Raw genomic sequence first — 18,953 nt, forward strand, 5'->3', positions numbered from 1 at the left:
TGGTAACCATTTTCTACATCTTCATCTGATCAGTCTGATTATGTTAAGGCTGAGTTGAACACTCCATTAAGAGCTTCAAATGCTCTCAGAACTGAAGCAGGAAGAGGTTTCCCAGGAGACTGACTGTGTGTGCCTGTGTGGAACAGGCTTGGTGGGGAACTGGCCTGCACAGTTCCCTGGCAGAGCAGCACAGCTCCAGCACTTCTGCCCCCAGATACCTGGGCTGATCCTGGGCTGGGAGTGGACACCTGCTGGCTCAGGCTTTTTATCACACTGGGGGCTGCCCTGCCCTCCAGAAACAAGGGGAACTCATGCCTCTGCCTGTTCATGTACAGGGATATTGATGTAATGCAGTGCCCCATTTTGGGAAGCAGTGTTTTTCCAAGGGTGGAAAAATGCTGGCTCTGTGGGAGGGAATACTTCTTGCAAACAAGCACTGAATTTCCTCATTTTACTTTACTAGAGATTTCTATTAGAAAATAAGGCTGGAGGGGGAAAGTTTGGAATGATTCTGGGAAGCTTTGACTCAGAAAGGGGAGAATGATTCATATTATTACTGTTATTTATTAAGGAGAACAGACCATGAACCTGATCTTTTACTTATCTTTGGAAACTTAAAGCACTTATGCAGTGACCCCAAAAGAGTTTGTGGGATTGAACCAAGGTCTTTCAACATAAAAGCTAAATCCCAGCTGTGGGAGCTGGCCCACAACATTTTAAGAAGATTTATTTGTATTACCTTCATACTTGATAAGTATTTTAATATCCTCAGTGCATCCCTTCTCTATTTGTGAAATGGGGTGGTAAAAAAGTCTTGAAACTTGACCCTTTCTGTGCTGTGACAATGGTCAGTTTGTCTCTGGTTATTGCTGGAGTCTTGATGGAAGAGGTCATTCATTTGAGAGTCAGTCTAGATGGGGGAATTTGATTACTGAGAAAAGCAATTTGTTTAGTAGCAACGTTTTTTGTCTTTTTAATTTGGAAATAAACATTTACTTCTCCAAAAATAACTTTGCTGTTAATAATCAAAACCTAAGATAATCAAAGGTATATGTTAGAAAGGTTTTAAGCTCCATCTTAAGATAATACTGACAACTGTGAGGTAATTTATATTTGTGTTTGTACTCTGGTACTATGAAAAAAATATAAGTGCAACCTAAACAATGTTTTAATTATATTTGGCAAGAGGATTTAAAGAAGGAAAAATCAAAACTTGACACAGTCTACGTCCCACTTGTAACTTCATTCTTCTACTTCAGAAGGTAGTATAACTTAATCTTTCACCTAATTCCTTAGGTGAGTTCTTTAAAGAATCAACCAGACAAGGTTCTGTCTATTTTATGAAAATGGAAAGGCACTTGACTGTAGCCACACAGTTTTATCTTCTCCCCTTGCAGTATCAAACTGTACACCCCCAATACTTCTGGTTGTGCTGTCAGTGGCTGAGAGTCAGAGAAGTTAAGAGAAAGTTTTAACTTGTAGGTTTTAACTTTTAGAGTTTCAGACTGGAACAAATATCTCCATTATCCTCCTGAAAAATCCTGTTAGCAAAGCAGTCCCATCATATCTAACTTACTGGTTTGAATATTGCTTGTATTGTCTGTTAAAGTATAGCAGCTTAATCTCAGCAGAGATTGAGAAAGCATGCAAAGACTGCTAGCAAGAAAAAAATGGATAGAAAGGACAAATTGTCACAGCAAGTATAGAAACTTGAACTTAGACTGTATTTTACTGCACTGAGGAGGGCAGAAGTCCTCAGCTTCTACAATGAAATCAAACACTTCTGACCAACACTGCATCCATCCCAGAAGGATTTCCTTACAGGCTCAAGAAAACTGACTTATGTCAATTGGAATAAACACACTGTGCAAAGTTAAGAGGTCTCCAAGGATTTGGATAATCAACAGAAATCTTAATTATGTTCAACCCCAGATAAGAATTTATCAGTAATTACAGGCATTTAGTTAACAGGTAAGCAGTCCTGTGAGGTCACCAAAAAACATTTCTTGGCTCATATCTATTAGTGGAGTTGAAAGTTTTCTTTGCTTAAAGGTCCAAAGTAATGCCAGCCACATGGCCGTGGAAGAGATGTGATAAGGCATTGAAAATCCATCAGTGTTTTCTTCATAAAGCTGCAAAATAAACACATTGATCTCTCCTGTAGTCAATCTATGCCTGAAATCATCTTGTCCTGTGTCCTGTCAGAGAGTCTGAGTAGCTGTTACGGTAGGAATAAGATCCTCTGTCAGGACTGTAAATACCTTCCAAAATTGAACTCAAACAGAGAGCCGTGCACTCAAGTACTGGAGTCTATGGGTGCCATTACAGGGAGGGGCTGTGTAAGAACAAACATCTGTCAAACATATTGTAGAGGTTTCCTCCTACTGGGCTTGGGCTCTGTAGCTCACTTAGGTTGCCAGAATCGAACGGTGGCTTTTGTGTCAGATTTCTTAATGCAGTGCTTGATGTACAAAATACAGGGATCTATAGTTACCCTACATGTGGCCTGACTCCTGTCCTTGATTTGACCTCTGGAGCTCTCCTTGGCTATCCTCATCTCCCTCCACAAATTAGCAATCTCTGCATAAAGAAAATGAGCATCAAGATCATTCCCAGCAAGAAGTATCCTCATAATAAGACCAAAAGCTCCATTTCATGGAAACATTTTGTGAGTCAGCATGCTGAAATCCACAGTTCAGGCAGTATATCCCAAAGATCATTATTAAGTATTGTGGCTAAGAACTGTTTTCCTGGGACTGATTTTGCTGCTTGGGCAAATCTCTCACAGGTGCAGCCTATTAGGAAGTCCAGACTGCTTCCTATAAACAAGCAAGCAAAAACAATCCAAAGGACAGCAATGATCTCTTGCCTTGCCAGCAGGGAAAGTCCAAGAGAAGACTTGGACTTCAGTAGAAGTAGAATCTTGGGGGGGAAATCCATAGTCTATAATGGATTTTTTGGAAGAACCATTTATTCTGTACAAAATTGTCCAGTCAAAAGAGCTGATAAGTTTAAGGAACAAGCAGAAATACCCAAGGAAAAGCTCAGGAAACCCAGCCTGGTTATTGAATTGAATGCAGCCCCCTCTTTGTATGGTACAGGTGGGCCTGAGAAGAGATTTAAGTCGTCTGCTATGCAAGGTGCATACTTTGCCATAGCCAATTTCATCTGCAGCAGCCAACGCTGATTGTTCAAGTGGGGTAACTCCAGCATTTGCAATCTGAGGATGCAGCCCCCTTTTTTCTTTTTTCCCCTTTTTTTTTTTTTTTTTTTTTTTAATTGAAGATGACCAAAAGACCCCAAATTACAGGGACCTTCCTCACCTGAGAGGCACAGAGTTTGGTAAGTAGATCTTTTTGAAAATTCCCTTAAGTACACCCCCAGCTTCAGTCCAGTGATGCAACACTGATACGTTCCTCTTTTCTCCTAGGAATGAGAATTAAAGTACCAGCAAGAAGGTAAGCTGTATAGTGAATTATTACAAATTTCACATCCATTCCAAAAAGATTCTTCCTAGAAATCCTTTGGATATGAAATTCAAATACTGATTGAAGTCAGTTGTCTTGGAAAATTTTCTGGTCCTTTTTTTCTACCCAGTTCATGTAGAATGTGTTAATTTATTCTTTTGTTTCCTTGGCTGAGGGGAATTCAGTGTGTATTTTTGCTTCACCCCACTAGTTTGAGTGATTCATCTTGCCTTCCGAAGTGATTACATGTCCATCAATCCAGCCACAAACCCCTTTTTGAAAACTCCTTGCTGCTGTTATATGTACTGAATAAATCCCAGCCAGACTACCTCAAATATATGTTTCTGTGACACAATAAAATGATTGCAGGGATTATAGCTCTCTGTAGCTGCAACTGAGAGCTATTTCAACATTGAGCAAATAAACCAAACAACCTTCCCACTCCCCACCCCACTCAGTAAAAACCACTGCAGAGTGTGTGTAACCTGTTTTTGATGTTTTTTTGCAGCATCCAGAAGAGTCTGTGGAAGCAGCTACCTGGAGCAGCCCTCTCACTGTTTTCCACCTGCAGCCTCATGAGCCTTGTCTCCAAATAGCTGCGTTGGGCCTTTCTGAGTACTCTGCACTTTGTTAAGCATTTTCCCATCTGGTTTTGGCTCCACAATGGATTTCTCCTGAACCCTGAAAGCAGTGAATTCTTTTGAATGAAAATGACCTGACTGAAGCAGAATGCAATTTGAAGAGTCTTCCACATGTTATGCTATATCCTGGAAGCCTCCCTTCAGGATTAGTGGTTCCTCAAATGCTTCAATGGCCAGGGCTGGCAGTGCTCTCACAGGCAGAGCACCTCTCAGGTGGCCTCCTTGGCTCTGGTTTTGCCTCAGGTTATTTTCACTTCTCTTTCCTCAGAGCTGTCTTTCCTTGCCAGCTCGTCTTCTTCCTCTTCTACTCGTGGGTGTTGCTCTTCAAGAGCAAATTCTCATAAACTTACATCATGGTTGCTTTGGCTCCACCTTCTGCTCTTTGTATTTCAGTATTATATTTCACTTGTTATGGTTTATTTTTAATCAAACCATATCACATTACTTTTTGGGGCCACAGAAGTGTGTTTGACATGTTTAAATTGCCACTGTGAGGTTCTTCTCCAAACAGAATTCAAACCATTATGTTGCAATCTGTACCAGAGCCTTTCTAGCAGCTGTGTTTATGCAGTTTCTAGTAAAATGGGTCCCTGATTAGGATTTTTGAATAGCTCATTCACTGAAAAAATGGTGTTTTGAACCAGCTAAAGCTATTTTAAATTTGGGATAATATATGATTAAAAGTTTTGGTTTGAAGAAATCAGTGGCAACACCCTGCCAAATTTTAGGCCCCAAACATCATCACCATTAGTATCATAAAGATTAAGTTACTGGATTTTAACTGGGCAAGAAGTGGTTTTCTTTTGCTTATTGAAGAAATTAACTGAAAAAGACATTTGTCACAGATTGAAAATGTTCAGTCACCCCAAAATTGTTGAAGTTTGGTACATTAGATGAAACTGAAGGCAGGTTCTTTTTTTTTTTAATTGTCAAGCAACAGTGATTTGAGGGCAACTTGATGTAGAATAGAAGCTGAACATGAGGCAGTTCTGGGATTGCTCCACAGTTATCAAGACAAGCAGTTTGAAAAACCAAACCCCATCCTCAGCTGAGTGACACTGACACAGCACAGACTCTGTGTGTTGGGCAGGTGGGTTTTTAGGAGCCTGTCTGCTCCTTCCGTGCCAGGCAACCTCCTCAGGAGGATGGAGAAGCAATTGCTGCTGTGGCAGCAGCAGTGTTTTCTGCAGGGAGCCCTGCAGGCTCTTCCTCCCACTGGTGAGGCTCGGGGGGGAAAGGTTCCTCATCTTTGCTATTCCCCACAGTGGAGGTGGCAGCTGCATTCCCACAGCTCTGCAGGTTTGGTTACTTGTGTTCATGCTGCACACTGGCACTGTACAAAACCTGTAAGTGCACATTAAGGCAGGGAAACACAAGTGCTGCTTCTGCTCCATTAAACTGGAGCTCAGAATTAAAGGACCAAAAGCTACTTCGACTGACAAACTCCATATTTAAATGTTTTTTAAATCGTAAACTAAGAGCAAAGATTTGTAAGTTTGTGTCATGATCCATAAATCTAGATCTCGTCCTTTGCCTCTAGACAAATGGCTTGTAGAGGAATTTGTAGTGGTTTGGATAAGTCTAGGTTTCAGCAGTCAGCCCTCTTAAGTCAGACATATATGAAACATCTGTGATTGTTTGAGGAATTTGGCAGACAATCGTGTACTTAAATCACAGTTTCCCCTTTGAAAGTTGGAAGTGTCCATGTATAACTTAGACACACAAGCCACATAACTCTGCACTTGTGAATTAGACAAGGTATCAACCTGCTGTAACCTTGCTAATCCTACTGAAAGATAAGAGCAAGTTGATACCTTGCTATAGTGAAAGACACCAGCTTAAAGTTCTTTAAAACTGTGTACCTTTTTGTGCCCCAGAATAAAATCTAAGAGCTTTAAGGGAAGTTGCTGCTAAATGGCAGGCTACTTTAGTGTTCAGAACTTGCCAGTTATCCAAAAGACTAAGACTGAAATCAAAGGTTCTTTGAGTAAAATTATACAAACCCTCCTTTCCAGGCAGAATTGCTGAGTTACGTGCATAGTTGTCACATGCTGGGCCCCTGAGTACATTCACCATGCAGTTGTGCAGAGTCTGTCTAGAATCATCTCATCCTGTAATGAGATCATGTGAATTCAAAGCATATTAAACTTAATCCTAGTTTTCAGGATTATACCCTGTAAATTTAAAATTGCATAGTATAAAAAACACATAACGTTTTTGACTGCTTACTATAAAAAATGGGGCCCAGCTCATTGTGAACCAGCTTTGGTTCTGCCACTGAAAGCAGAATTTGGTCAAAGGACTTCAGTGATTCAAGCTGATGTCTGGTGACCTTTGTCAAGCAGAACAAATGATTGTTATGTTTGCTAGAATTGTATTAGTGCTGGATGCTTCTGGTACAGCCTGAGCAAACAAAGTTTAAAAGTCTGGCTGTCTATGAGCAAACTTTGCCTTTTGATTGAGTCTGTGCTGCAGCATGGATCCTCCAGGCAGGAATTGAGGCTCTGCTTTGATGCCAGGTCCTTCAATAGTTCCAGAAAGTAATTTTGCTTGTAATAGAAACACATGATGAAAACAGACATAATCCTAGATAATGTGTTAGAATCAATTCCTGTGTGTCAGATTCCTGCATAGCAAATGTCCTTTGGTACGCACAGGAATTGCCTGAACAACTCGAGGAAGGGGCTGTCACGCACATACAAGCTGCACCTCTGTGAACTCCAGCTCTGGAATGACAAAGCAGAGCTATCAACTATTTAGGCTTAACCTAGCTCACAGTGGACACAGAGCCAAAACTAGGCAGGAGAACACTCCCAAAAAAGAGAAGCCAAAATTTGCAGCTGGATATTGAATAACCTCTAAGAGCTAAAGGTTACATGATTCTGGCTTGACCACTGAAATGCTGTAAATTTACTGTGGAAGTGCCCTTGGTAGCTTTGAGATTGAGGATGTGCAAGATTTCTTACCAGCATTCAATGACTTGTCTTGTGTGATGCCAAGCCATTCTGTGTTCAGCTCTCTGCTTTATTCTAAGGACAATCTTAGATGGTTCCCAGTAGACCTTCTGAGGCAGAGGTTTTTTACTGTGCCTGATTGAGCAGTATCACACTGGAAGGAAAGAAGGTGGAAGGATTGTCTTCCCCAAAGCCATTGCTAGAACAAAAATTACCCACAATGGCTTCAGTATATCACTGCTGTGGAAAACAGGCTTATTGTTTTCTTGCAGCTCTTTCAGCCAGCTCCTTTACCCTTCTTTCCTTTCTGTCTTCTGTACTTTGCCTCACTGTTCTCTCCTCTACATCTCTCCCTGTTTTCGCTTACTGTTCCTTTACGCACTTAATCCAAGGCAGTCAGTTCTAACTGGGGTTTTTGCTTTATTCCCTGGGAAACATCTATATCCTTTCCGTTCCCTTCCCAGGGTCTCTTTTACTGCCAGCAGTGGTGCATCTCAGCCAGCTGCAAGCTTCCCTCTCCTCCAGCTGAGGAAGAAGTTGACAGCAATAGACTGGGTGCCTGACTGGACTCAGCTGAGCATCTTCCCTTTGGATATTCTTGGTGGCTGCTACCATGCTCTCCACACCATGGCCCAGTTTCTCTCTCTGTGGTGGAGATGGCAGGGAGGGTTGGCACAGAAAGTGCAAACCAACCTGGCATCTTCCACAACTGTATTTTTTTCCCCTTGAAGAATATAGTTTTCCTTTTAACCTGTTTGGAAGGTATTCTTGACATCTATGGGGTAATGCAGTGTAGTATTTCTCTTGCCAGCCTATCTGAACCATTTCAGGATGTTGTGGCTGGTTGACAGCTGTCAGTCACTGGCTGTACATTGTCAGTGTTTTGCTTAGGCAGGCTGAATTGCCTGATACAGCTCTCTGGAATGTAGCAGGAGGCAGTGCAGCATTTTCATTTAATTGCTTGTGGAGATCGCTGCAGGATTGTGGTGTCAGAAAATATTGCTAAATCTCCGGGGATTTTTTGGCATTTTGTTGCCACAATAAAGTCATAGTTGTCACAGTGGCTTAGTACAGCCACCAATATATGTACACTTCTTTATGCAGCCTGAAAATGTAGTGCAATAATAAAATACTCTATTTACATTTCTGCGACTTGCATTCATTTGAGTCTTCCAATTCTACTTTTGTAATTCACTGTATTGTCTAAATGCATATTTCTTATATATGAAATTTATAAAGATGTTAAGAAGAGTTGTCAGTAAAGTCACATTTTGCAACCAGTCTTAAACATGATCCTACTTGTGGGTTTGTGTCTCTGCTGTTTTTATTATCTCAGCATTTCAGTTTTGGAAATCCATATTTATAAGAAATTTTTCCACAGTAGAATTACCATGGCATTGTTAATAGCAAGATGACAAGTGGCCTGAAAATGAAGTGTTGAGCAAACACAAGCAGTTTCCACTTGAGCATTTTTTGACTGTCCTGAAGCCCAGCCAGTCCATGTTGTGGAGCATTTGCAAAGTAAGATTAATGCAGTGCAGAGCTGCTGCTGAGTTACAGGAAGGCAGTCAGTTGAGACCAAAAAATGAGGTTCCTGTGTCTCCAGTTCTCCCCTAGCCAGTCAAAACTTTGCTTGCTTTGAGAATGTAAAGGTATCTGTTTTTCTGCATCATAGTTGAAATTTCCATGTTCATGGTTATGTTCACTATATGCAAAATATATATGATATATAATATATATAATATGCAATATATTAGCCTGCAGGAGGGATGGATTTTTCCAGTAGAAATCACCTTAGTTGCACAAGTGTGACGAACACTTGCTCTGTATGGTGTTTTTGAAGATCCTTTTCTCACACTGTATTTGTATCTGTTCCTCTTGTCTCCAGTGAGATGTTTCACTTAAAGCATTATGGATAAGTCAGAAGAGCATCCATCCTGTGAGCAACGTGGAGAATATTCCAATTACCTTCTTACCCATGTCTGTGGGACTAAGCCATGAACATCCCTGCCAGGTTGCTCAGTCATTCTGGCCCAAGCAGGACTGCTTACATGAATAAAAAAATTCAATGTGATCTTGCAGTGCTGTTCAACAAAGTCATGGGCACACTGGTAATGGTAGGGTGTTGTTGGAGCTTTACTCATGCTTATCTGTGCTTTTACTCCTTCCATTTGTCATTGCCTCAGTGCCTCTCACTTCTGGCTTTTTCTTTGGGAGGAGCTTTATGTCTCTGTTAGGATACGTTTGTGAATTCACTGCTTTTTGTCACAGAACTTAAACTGGAGAGAGATTTTGTGTATGTCTTACAGAACAGATGTGAAATCCAAGCTAATCAAACTAATCTGATAAAATAGGTTTTAGAATTAATCTAACATCAATCTGTTGCTCTGTAAAAAGCACACATCAGCAGTGCTTATTGTCTGTAGCCATAAGAGAGGGAGAAAAAAAATCCACATGCATTCAGCTACTGCAGCAGCAAAGACTTTCCTTATAGCAGTGAACATGATAATCACAGTGCAGTGTGTTAGCCTAAACTAGCTAATAAAGGTTTGTGCTCAGACCCAGCCTCTCTGTGAAAGCAGAGACTGAGCTGAAAATCATCCCTGAAAACCTGGCAGATTTGTGAGTTGGGTGAAGAGGAGATAAAATATGATTTTCAGGCTGTAATGAAAGATGGCTTTGGAGGACATGTGCATGTGCAAGGAGCCTGAGGGAGGAAGCGGAAGATAGGAAATTCTGCGTCTCTGAACACTGACAAATCACCTGGCTGTGCTTAATGATCTGACAGCATCTTCTCACCAGCTGCATCAACATTTGGGCTATTCATCACCTTTATGGATTCACAGCATTAGGTAGCACAACTTTTCTATCAACACATGATTTTTCCTGCCTGGTGAGCTGCAGAAAAGCTTCTTACAGTTCCTTTGGTAGGGGAAGCACACAAACAGGCAGGTAGTACTCCATGTCAGATTATGGGATTTATGTCTCTGAAACATTTCTGTCTGCCACAACCATTTCAAGTTTGAGACATTGATTCCAGAAACTGGTATTTTGCTATTCATCATCAAAGATTTGGTCAAAGTTTTCTTCTGATCAAATTATTTATGTCTTCGTAAACTTGCATCTCAGTAAAACTTCCCAGTGTCCCCTGTGATGAGTTAAGGAATGACTGAAGATCATAAAAAAAACAAATGGAGAGGTTTTCATAGAGATAGCATTCGTTTGGGGAGGCAGTGGTATCTTTACCATTTATTACTTGAAAGCAACTTCGTCATCACATTTGTTGGAGACAGCTGTGTACAGCTGCTGGATGGAACTGGTTTTTAGAAAGCTGGTTTGTAAGAAGTGACATTCATCACTGATCCACTGAAGGGCCTTGGTGCTGCCAAGACTAATGGGTACACACTGCAACATCAGCAACCATATTGAAATAAAAAATGAGAGGTCTTAGAGTGTTTGGGGGTTGGATTTAATAACATTTTAAATGTTTTTGTGTGAAGGTGGTGTTGATGGTTCTGGTGGTGATGTTATATTGGTTGCTCACGTGATTTGATGTGGATAGAAACATAGATCATAAAATTTGGGAAAGATCTTCCATCTCAAACAACAGACCCAGCCCCTGCTGTTTATAGTGTGGAGTTTCTGTCCTGTTTCTCTAGCACAGCAATAGTGAGAAGCCAGTCAGGAGCATGTTCTGATTTGACTGTGTTTATGAGCTCTTTTGTTTTCATTAATTTTATTTGCATATCTGATTTGCCTAAAAGACACCTACTAAGCAGTGTTTAAATTAAACTTTAACATTTGCCAGAATAAGAAGGAACATTTTACAAATGATGATAAAATCTACAGTTTATGCAAGTATCAAAGAGGACTTTGGTATAACTAACACAGTACCCTATGCAAATATTCTTAGTTGAAAAGGAATTAATCCCTTTCCAAAGGGCCAGCACAAATCTTTCAATGGCGCATAAGCCTGCTTTTGAGGGAGCAGGTGCTTAGCAAGCCCTGAGGATTCTGATTTCCGAACTGTACACTACATTGACACATGCAAATACCATAAAAACAAATTTTCAGACTCTTATTCTCGTACAAATTTACTATAATTCTGTGTTTTTTAAATTTAGATGTAACTTATATGGCATGAAGAAATTCTGCAAGAGCAGGATCATGTCATTCTGGAACTGAGCAAAATTATCTTTTCAGTTGGGGTCGAAGAAAGCTGTAATTGAGGATTGGCCAGGTCCATTTGCCAAGCTGCTCATTTTGATCATTCATAGCAAGACACCCTTATTTTGTAAAAATCCTTTTGTTGGTGAAGACAGAAGGCAGGTTCTGTTCTGTCCTCGAAGAAGGTGGCTTGGTGCCAGTGTCAGCAGCCAGCAATCCAAAGTGTTTTATTTAATCACAAGATTAATTTTTCCTTTTATTGGCTTTTCCTTTCAATATCACCAAGCATGACATGTTGTAAAACAGAAACAGTGGTTGAACAAGGGTTGGCGAGCATTTCTAAGCCCCCTGGCTATGTTGATAGCAAAGTGAAAATTTGGCTTGGTGTGCAGCCTTTAGAGACTCCCAGGAAAGCAAACTGGGAGAACTCTCTTGTCAAGGCATGGGCTGTGTGCCTGCTGAGGAAGGAGGGAAGGGGAAGCAAGAGCTGTGCTGGGGCTCACGTGCTTTTCCTCCTTTCACATTTCAAGCATCTGCAGTTTCAGTAGCACATCAGACACCTGAGTTTTTGTGCTGTAGATCCAGTCCATGGATAGTCTGTGGTTCCATTAGAATGTATTTATTTTAGCCTTAGTGTGGCCATATGCAAGTTAACTTCTAAAAGGAAATGGCAGAGGATCCAAATCAAGTTAAAGATTTGTACTCATCCCACTGAATACAAGGACTTGTGCCTTGCATTGAATCACATAGGAAAAAAATTACTTTTTTTTTTCAGAAGGATGATGTTAGATTCAAAACTTCTTTATCCTCAGAGTTTTCAGCAGTGACTGGATTAGCATCTCTGGTGTTCTGAGCCATCATGCAGAAATCTCCTCATGGGTGGGAATGCTTATGGTGGAGAGGCTCTGTCTGTCTGCTCCTGTGCCTGCAAACAGCCATGTCTGTTCATCTTTATTCAAGGGACTCTGGTGGTCTTAAAATGGAAAACTTAGCAGAGTTTGGTGTGAGTGCAAGAATGGATAACTGCTTGGCAAAGAGTTGTGAGCTTCCAAACCCTGCATTTTGAGGGTTATTAAATATTTTAAAACTTACATGCTTCTGTCTTTCTACAGTCTATATTGTATCCTGTGAATGAATATTGTGTTCCCAGTGGTCAGAGAGAGATGACAGAACTTTACTGAGTTTAGAGGAAGTGTACCTTCAGGGTAGTGTCCCTTTCAATGAAGATTTCTGGTTTTGGATTTGACTTGCTTTACTGACATCTTCAGTATAATAGCATGGATTTGCATGTAACTTTTCCAGCCAAATTTGATTTATTAGCTTTTCACAATCAAACAATAGGGCAAGCAATAATGTTGATCTCCTGTATGAATAATACAGTGCTAAAAGATCAGGGATCACTTCATGGTACAGTCAGATGCTGCTGGTAATTTGTCAAGGTCAGGCTCCCCTGAAAACAAAGGTTAAAGATTGCTGCCCTGACCTATGACTGTTCCAAGTTCCCATGCCACAAGAGCTGCTCCTGGCAATTTCTTCTGCTGCTAGAGATCCTTCTGCAGTGAAACTGTTCTGTGACTGATAATCTTGTGAAAAGATTTCAATAACTCTAAAGTAAAAATTTACAAATGTCACTTTTTTGAACAGACACCATGTGGCAGCTATCAAGGAAGAGACCTAATTTTTTGTTTCAAGGATTAAATTCCTAAGCCCCAGTTTCCACCCTTTCGCCTGCTCTCTCAAGGAGCTGAGACTTGAGGATGGGGGGATTATGTTGTGTTATGCATTTGTGTAAATATGAAACATTGACTGGAAATTGGAGGAGTAGACTGCAACCAAACAGCTGTCTTTGTAAATTTAATATTTATTGCAGAGTTAAACAAAATGCCTTATTGTTTAGAGCATTATTTGCCTTGGGCATTGGCTTAGACAGACGCGTTGGCTGAAAAGAATTTCCTAACTCCCTTTTCCACACAACAGAAGATTAAGTAGATAATAGCAACAATTGGCTGTTTTGATCTGGCCTTGACATATGTTCCAAGCATCTACTTCATGATTCAACTACATTATTTTTCTCTTTCATGGCTGCAGAATTTTACTCCTACTTCACCACTGCTGCCACTTATGAGCCATCAGTGGCTTCTTTCTGAGCCTTCTTTCTGGTCAGAAGTAAACAATTATAAATGATTCTTGCTGCATAGTATGTAAATTCTTTATGCACAGGGAGGATTCCTGACACATTATTAGTATGCTGAGTTTTTCAGAGTTAAGAAAAAGCTCCATTGAAGGAAACAAGTTCAAATCAAAAGTTAGAGGAATTGCATGAGGAAAAAGGCCCAGAAGAGTTGTGATGCTACATGGTGATGATGGTAATGAAAGTTGGAGACAATGAATGGCAGAATATTTCTGTACAGAGCTTTTCCTTGAAGTTTCTCTGGCTGTCCTCCTGCACCATCTCACTGTGTGCTAGGAAGAGGCTTCTGATCAGCAATATAAGTGGGTCACATAAGTTTCCTGCATCTTGCCAGGCCCCCAGGCAGCTCTATTCAAACCTTTTTCAAAATGCTTACTTGGTTTCTGAATAGAATTTATCAGCTGGCATGGAGCAGTGGTTTAACTAGTTCACTCCTTGATGCAAATGGAAGTTGTAGGAAAAGCTGTGGAAGTCCCGCTTTCCTTTCTGTGTGCTCCTCTGGAGACAGGGCCAGCTGGTAAGCAGGATGTTGGTGACAGTGCTGGTGCCCATCTTCTCTAAAAGGCAAAGCTTTGAGGCTTCTGTCTGTCCTTTTGACCAGGCTCAAGGCTGGCTCCAGCTGGTGCTCAGTTCCAGCTGTGCTGGAAGGTAGTTTTTTGCTTCCTGTGCTTGTACTGCAGTCCTGTTCCTGTCAGATCTTTGATCAGAAGGGAGGGATGCACTTATACCCAGGGAAAATTGTCTTCTTTTGTGCTTAGGCAATATGTTAGTCTCTTAGTCTGTTTTATGTTGTCAATGAATTGCAAAGTCCACATTGCAATTGGCTTAAATGAGAATATGGAGTAGAGTTTGACACAGTGGAGTTGCAGTGAGTGGTTGCCAAAGCTTTGAGGGGCCAGAGTTTGCAGCCACATTAAGACAGGGCATAACTGGAAGTACCTGAAAGTTGAGGGTGTATCTTTCCTTGACCCATTTTCTTCTCACACAGCTGTAGTGGCAGGAGATGAGGGAGCACTAAATGATTATAATACCCACAGCACTGTGTTTCTTGATGCTTATTTAGTTGCTGTGTCTGAGTCTCTGAGCAGTCTGCACACACTGCAGGCACTGCCCCTGTTTCAAACACGGATGTTTCAACACAGAGCACTCAGTGACCAAGAGTTAAGGTCAGTTTTGCAGAATCTGCCACAGTGTGGAAGATGCTGAGCAGCAAACTGATAGAGTTGCTTCAGTTACTGAAATTAAAATACTTAAGCAAATTGACTAAATAGAGTTCTGCATCTGCATTGCAGATTTGCACTGACCTGGTAGATCGATGTTAGGCTTGGCTGTGCTAATAAAATTTTTCTACCAGACTGCAGTTAATTACCCAATACTGGCTGGCAGCATCCACTTGTGAGGGTGTATCCACTCTGCAGAGATGGGGTGCTTAAGGAGCAAAACATTTCAAGGTGACTCTCACAGCCTGGCCTTCACTTGTGAGTGTTACAGTACAGGAAAGTCCATATAGCACTGGAGACAGCAACACTGATTGGCTAAAATGTATGGAAAGTGAAAATTAAGGGGAAGGTACAGTAACACAGTATTGTAGTCTTGGCTTTCACTGAGTATATAGAAAATGCCATCATAAAAGACAAAGGTAAAACACGTTTTTCCTATTCACTAGAAAAAGTGAAATGACTTTGTGCCTACAAAAAGTAGGAAAAGTCCAGAAATTTCCAAAACCCAGAAGCTTCCAGAGAAATAATGAGCAAATTTATGTGTCCTTTGTGAAAACAATTTTTGATCCAGGAGATGTTGTTCTTATTATGCCTGTTAGTCTTTGTGAACTTCTGTGAAGTCACGCTGCAGTTAGACTAGGTGTCAAGCCAAACACAACTGTTAGTAATATTGTTTGCACACAAAGCAAGGTGTGGTGTTAGAAGTCGTTTTCAGCACAAAAGCAAATGACAAACAATAGATTTCACTAGTGGAAAAAAATGAATCGGATTGGTTCAGCCAACAACTTCGCTAGTTATAAAAAAAAAAAGCATGAACAAACCCTGTCCTTTCTGATGGAGGTTATCCAACAAATCTTTCACATTGTTATCAGTCTGCAAATCAACTTGACACAGTCATTGGTTCCTATAATTTGAGATCAGGTGGTAACTGCTGGATTTTAACTGGCTTAGGACCCACTAGCAGAGCCCCTTGGGACTGGCACTTTCACCGTTTGGCATGGCTCTGTGAGGCAGCTGCAGGTCATTTACTCTGCCTCCTGAGTCACAGCGAGGGAACCCTTAATCCAAAACCAATGCTGGAAATCGTTCCCTGTGGACCTGGCAAAGTCATCCAAGCTGAAGACAGATGGGAAATTACAACAATTTGCAAGAGAGATGTTCCAGAGAGGTTCTGCTTTTCGTGCCTTGTGCTCCTAACTCGGGGAGGGAGAGCTGGAGGTTTAACTCTCTTGCAGACAGCTGTGAGCCTGTGTGCAGACTTTTCTGGACTGCATGTGGTGTGTGTGTGCATCGTGGGGTGGTGGAAAAACAAGTCACGCATTCTCTAGCCTGTCACCACGGGCTTTCTTCCTGTTTGAAGGGCGCTGAGCACTTTAAGTTCTTTTCTTTGTCACTGGCTGTGCTGTTGTCAATGAGCAACACAAGGCTGTGTAATTTGAACAATTCAACGCCCGCGTGTTTGTGCAGGCGAGGGCTCGAAGTCGAATCAAACATGTAGGAAACAAAGTCCTGGTAGAAAGAGAATCTGTTCTCCTTGGCTGCTCCTCCCCTCTGCCCGGGCAGCCCTTCTGCCAGAAGTGCACACCCAGTTTGGCTTTTCCAAAGGGCACAGCTTTGCCAGGATGCTTTAACTGCACGGGTACAGTTAAACCATCAGTTAAACCATCACTGAGAGGCCCCTCAGTGTCTGGAGCACGGGCACAGGGGCTCTGCATTTTCTACATCTATTAGGATGTTCTGAATTCACTTTAACCCCTTTTTTGTTTTGCTGGCACAAATTGTGAATAACTGAAAACATTTCCAGTTCAAGGCAGGGTTCTGCTGTCCTGGCATCTGTTCCTATTCAGAATGAGGATACTTGCATTTTCTTGCAGGCTGTGTTTACTGTATCTTTAGCATAACCATATCATTCTCTCTAGTTGTTATTTTTTTCCAACATCCACAAAAAGCCCCTGGTTAAACTAAGCCATGGTTATGTGAATTTGAGAGAAGCAAGGAATACCAAAGGAGCTGCTGCATAGTAGTTACTAAAGAAACAAGGCAGATGGATTTTCTCATCTTACACAGTTAAGACAACTAACATGGAGCTTTTATTTTCTTTCTAATAACTTTCTGAAGGAAGGCTGTGTTCTCTACAGCCTTTGCAAGCATGGAGTTTTGCAATTCAGAAATACTAACAATTCCTAAATAATTATTAATTCAGCAAAGCTGATTGCTTTTGTTCATGGCAGGAAGGGATGTAGTCAACCCCCAACCTCCAGATGTCCCAGGGACTGTGATTTGCCTTGAGCTGTCGTGGGGAGGGAGAAGAGAAAATATGATGCTTTAGAAGTTAAATACAGAGTTAAACTGCTGTATGGCAGTGCTCCATTTTGAGGGAAAAGACAAGATCCAAACAATCTTATGTTTAATTACAAAAAAATCAAAGCAAAGCACCATGAAAAGCAAGCACATTTGTTAACTTGTCAATGACTTGATGGATCTGGTATTGTAAAAAAAAATAAAACCTGCTGATATCTCTGTTTATTGTTGAACAGCAGATGTTGAAGAGCTGATAAAATGAGTGTGTCACTCATGTCCAAGGAATAAACAATGTTAAAGGCTCTTTTCCTCTCTGTAGTGTGTGGAAGCAGGCCTGTAAGCATGGCAGAATTAATACCACAAGCAAGAAGCTTTGGGAGGGCTGTTCTGACAGAAGATGAGGAAGAGGATGGGCCCCACTCCTCACCTGCATCTCCATGCCCAACCTGCAGCAGTGTAAATCTCTTGTTTAAGGATGTACTCTGTTTAAGGACTCTCTTGCTGAGAGTCATTCATTTCAGCCACTCTTTTAGTAAATCTCTGTCCCTAGTTGGTGAACTTCTCTTGGGACAGGCTATAATATTTTCCAGTTAATTTTTATTGACATATCTTTGTTTTGTTTTAAATGGAAAACTTCCCAAAAATGCTGAAGTTAATATTAAAAGTGAGGTGTTTCCAGAGGAAAAATAAAACCATGCTGAATTGTGGAATATATAAATAAACTGGTGAAAAAAATAACCCCCCACCAGGTCACTCAAAATACCTGACTGTGCTTCTTCAAGTAAATAAGCAAGAGCCTGGTTTTGGTCCATTGGGTGAGTGAGAAAAGTATTATCTGGATGACTCAAATGTGCATCCTGGAATTAAAACATAAAAAAAGCCACTCTTCTGGCTCTGAAAAAGAAATTGCTTTTCATATTCACCAAAGGTACTTCAGGGATTTAACTCCCCAGAACATGGTTCATTTCTACCTTGTTCTTGACCTGTGAAATCAGGTGCACTGTACTACAATTTCAAAAATTGCAAGTTTTCTTCAAAGTTTTCCTCAGAGTATGAATTGCAGCTCCGTGCTTGGATTTTCTGATTACTCTGATTTTCTTTTTTTTTTTGTTTTGTTCCCCCAGTCAGACGAGATGATGGGGAAGTTTCATCTTAGCAAGCTTTGCTTATGTCTCTGTGGCTGTTCTCCTGTGATGTGCAGCTCCACACTTCCCCTGTCCACTGTGGCAGACTCATCTGCTTTTAAAGAGGAATGTAAAGGGCAGTGAGGTATCCCAGAGTTAAACAAGTTTTCTAGTATAAGCCAAAATCAGTTTGCTGGTGGTTTATGACTTTCAGGAAATATTCAAGGAAGAAAGGACAGGAGGGATAAGGGATTCATTCAGAAAAACTGAGTAGTAAATTATTTTTATGTGACAGCTGTTCAGCAAGAAGTACATGTTCATTTTTTTTTTTTTTCTGAAAAGCAGAATGATGGTCCCTACTCTTTAAATTAAATCAAGGGAAAAAAACATTTAATTAAGAACTTAACAAAGTTCAGGAACAGCTGGGTATTTAAAAAGTACACATACTAGTGCAAGCTATTGCCACTGGAAGCAAGGACAGAACTCCAGACAAAGCTTCCTACAGTTCAGATCTGTAGCCAGACCTCTTGCTTGAAAATTTGGCCTGGAAATTTCCCAACAGTTAAATCATAAGATGCTTGACGCTCCTCATTCTGGGCCCAGCTGGGAATCTGGAAAGTGTAATGTTTAAGCTGAATATTCACTCTGATTCTTGGAAATGGGAACAAGTTTCATCAAGAAACTGTTTCTTTTTTTATTTTTCTTTTCTTTTCCATCCCTGAATTGGTTTGCCTGTTGCATATCATTAGCAGATGGTGGCACATATGTCATTTCCATAGTTTTCTATTTTGGTAAGGAGCTGCTAATTGTCCCATTTTGACTTGGGAGTGTTAAGCTTTGTTAATGCATCTCAGGTAATTGTAATTAGCTTATGTTCCTGAATTATGG

The 18,953-nt window shown here is 40.8% G+C and overlaps 1 protein-coding gene across 3 annotated transcripts in view; it reads left to right on the forward strand.

The window, feature by feature from the left end:
* The window catches only part of ZDHHC8 (zinc finger DHHC-type palmitoyltransferase 8), a 111,946-nt gene that overhangs the window by 54,641 nt on the left and 38,352 nt on the right, over positions 1–18,953 (forward strand). For 2 of the 3 annotated variants that reach the window (XM_041488784.1, XM_041488785.1), the window contains exons 1-2: positions 3,334–3,458; positions 3,976–4,351. The exons of the other annotated variant lie outside the window; for it this stretch is intronic. In XM_041488784.1, coding sequence (XP_041344718.1) covers positions 4,197–4,351 — 155 coding nt within the window. In that variant the 5' untranslated portion in view covers positions 3,334–3,458; positions 3,976–4,196. Of the gene's footprint in view, positions 1–3,333; positions 3,459–3,975; positions 4,352–18,953 lie in introns of those variants that run through there. 3 annotated transcript variants of the gene reach the window in all.

The sequence above is a fragment of the Pyrgilauda ruficollis genome, unplaced genomic scaffold (assembly GCF_017590135.1).
Source record: "Pyrgilauda ruficollis isolate IOZ18807 unplaced genomic scaffold, ASM1759013v1 scaffold9, whole genome shotgun sequence".
Taxonomy (NCBI): domain Eukaryota; kingdom Metazoa; phylum Chordata; class Aves; order Passeriformes; family Passeridae; genus Pyrgilauda; species Pyrgilauda ruficollis.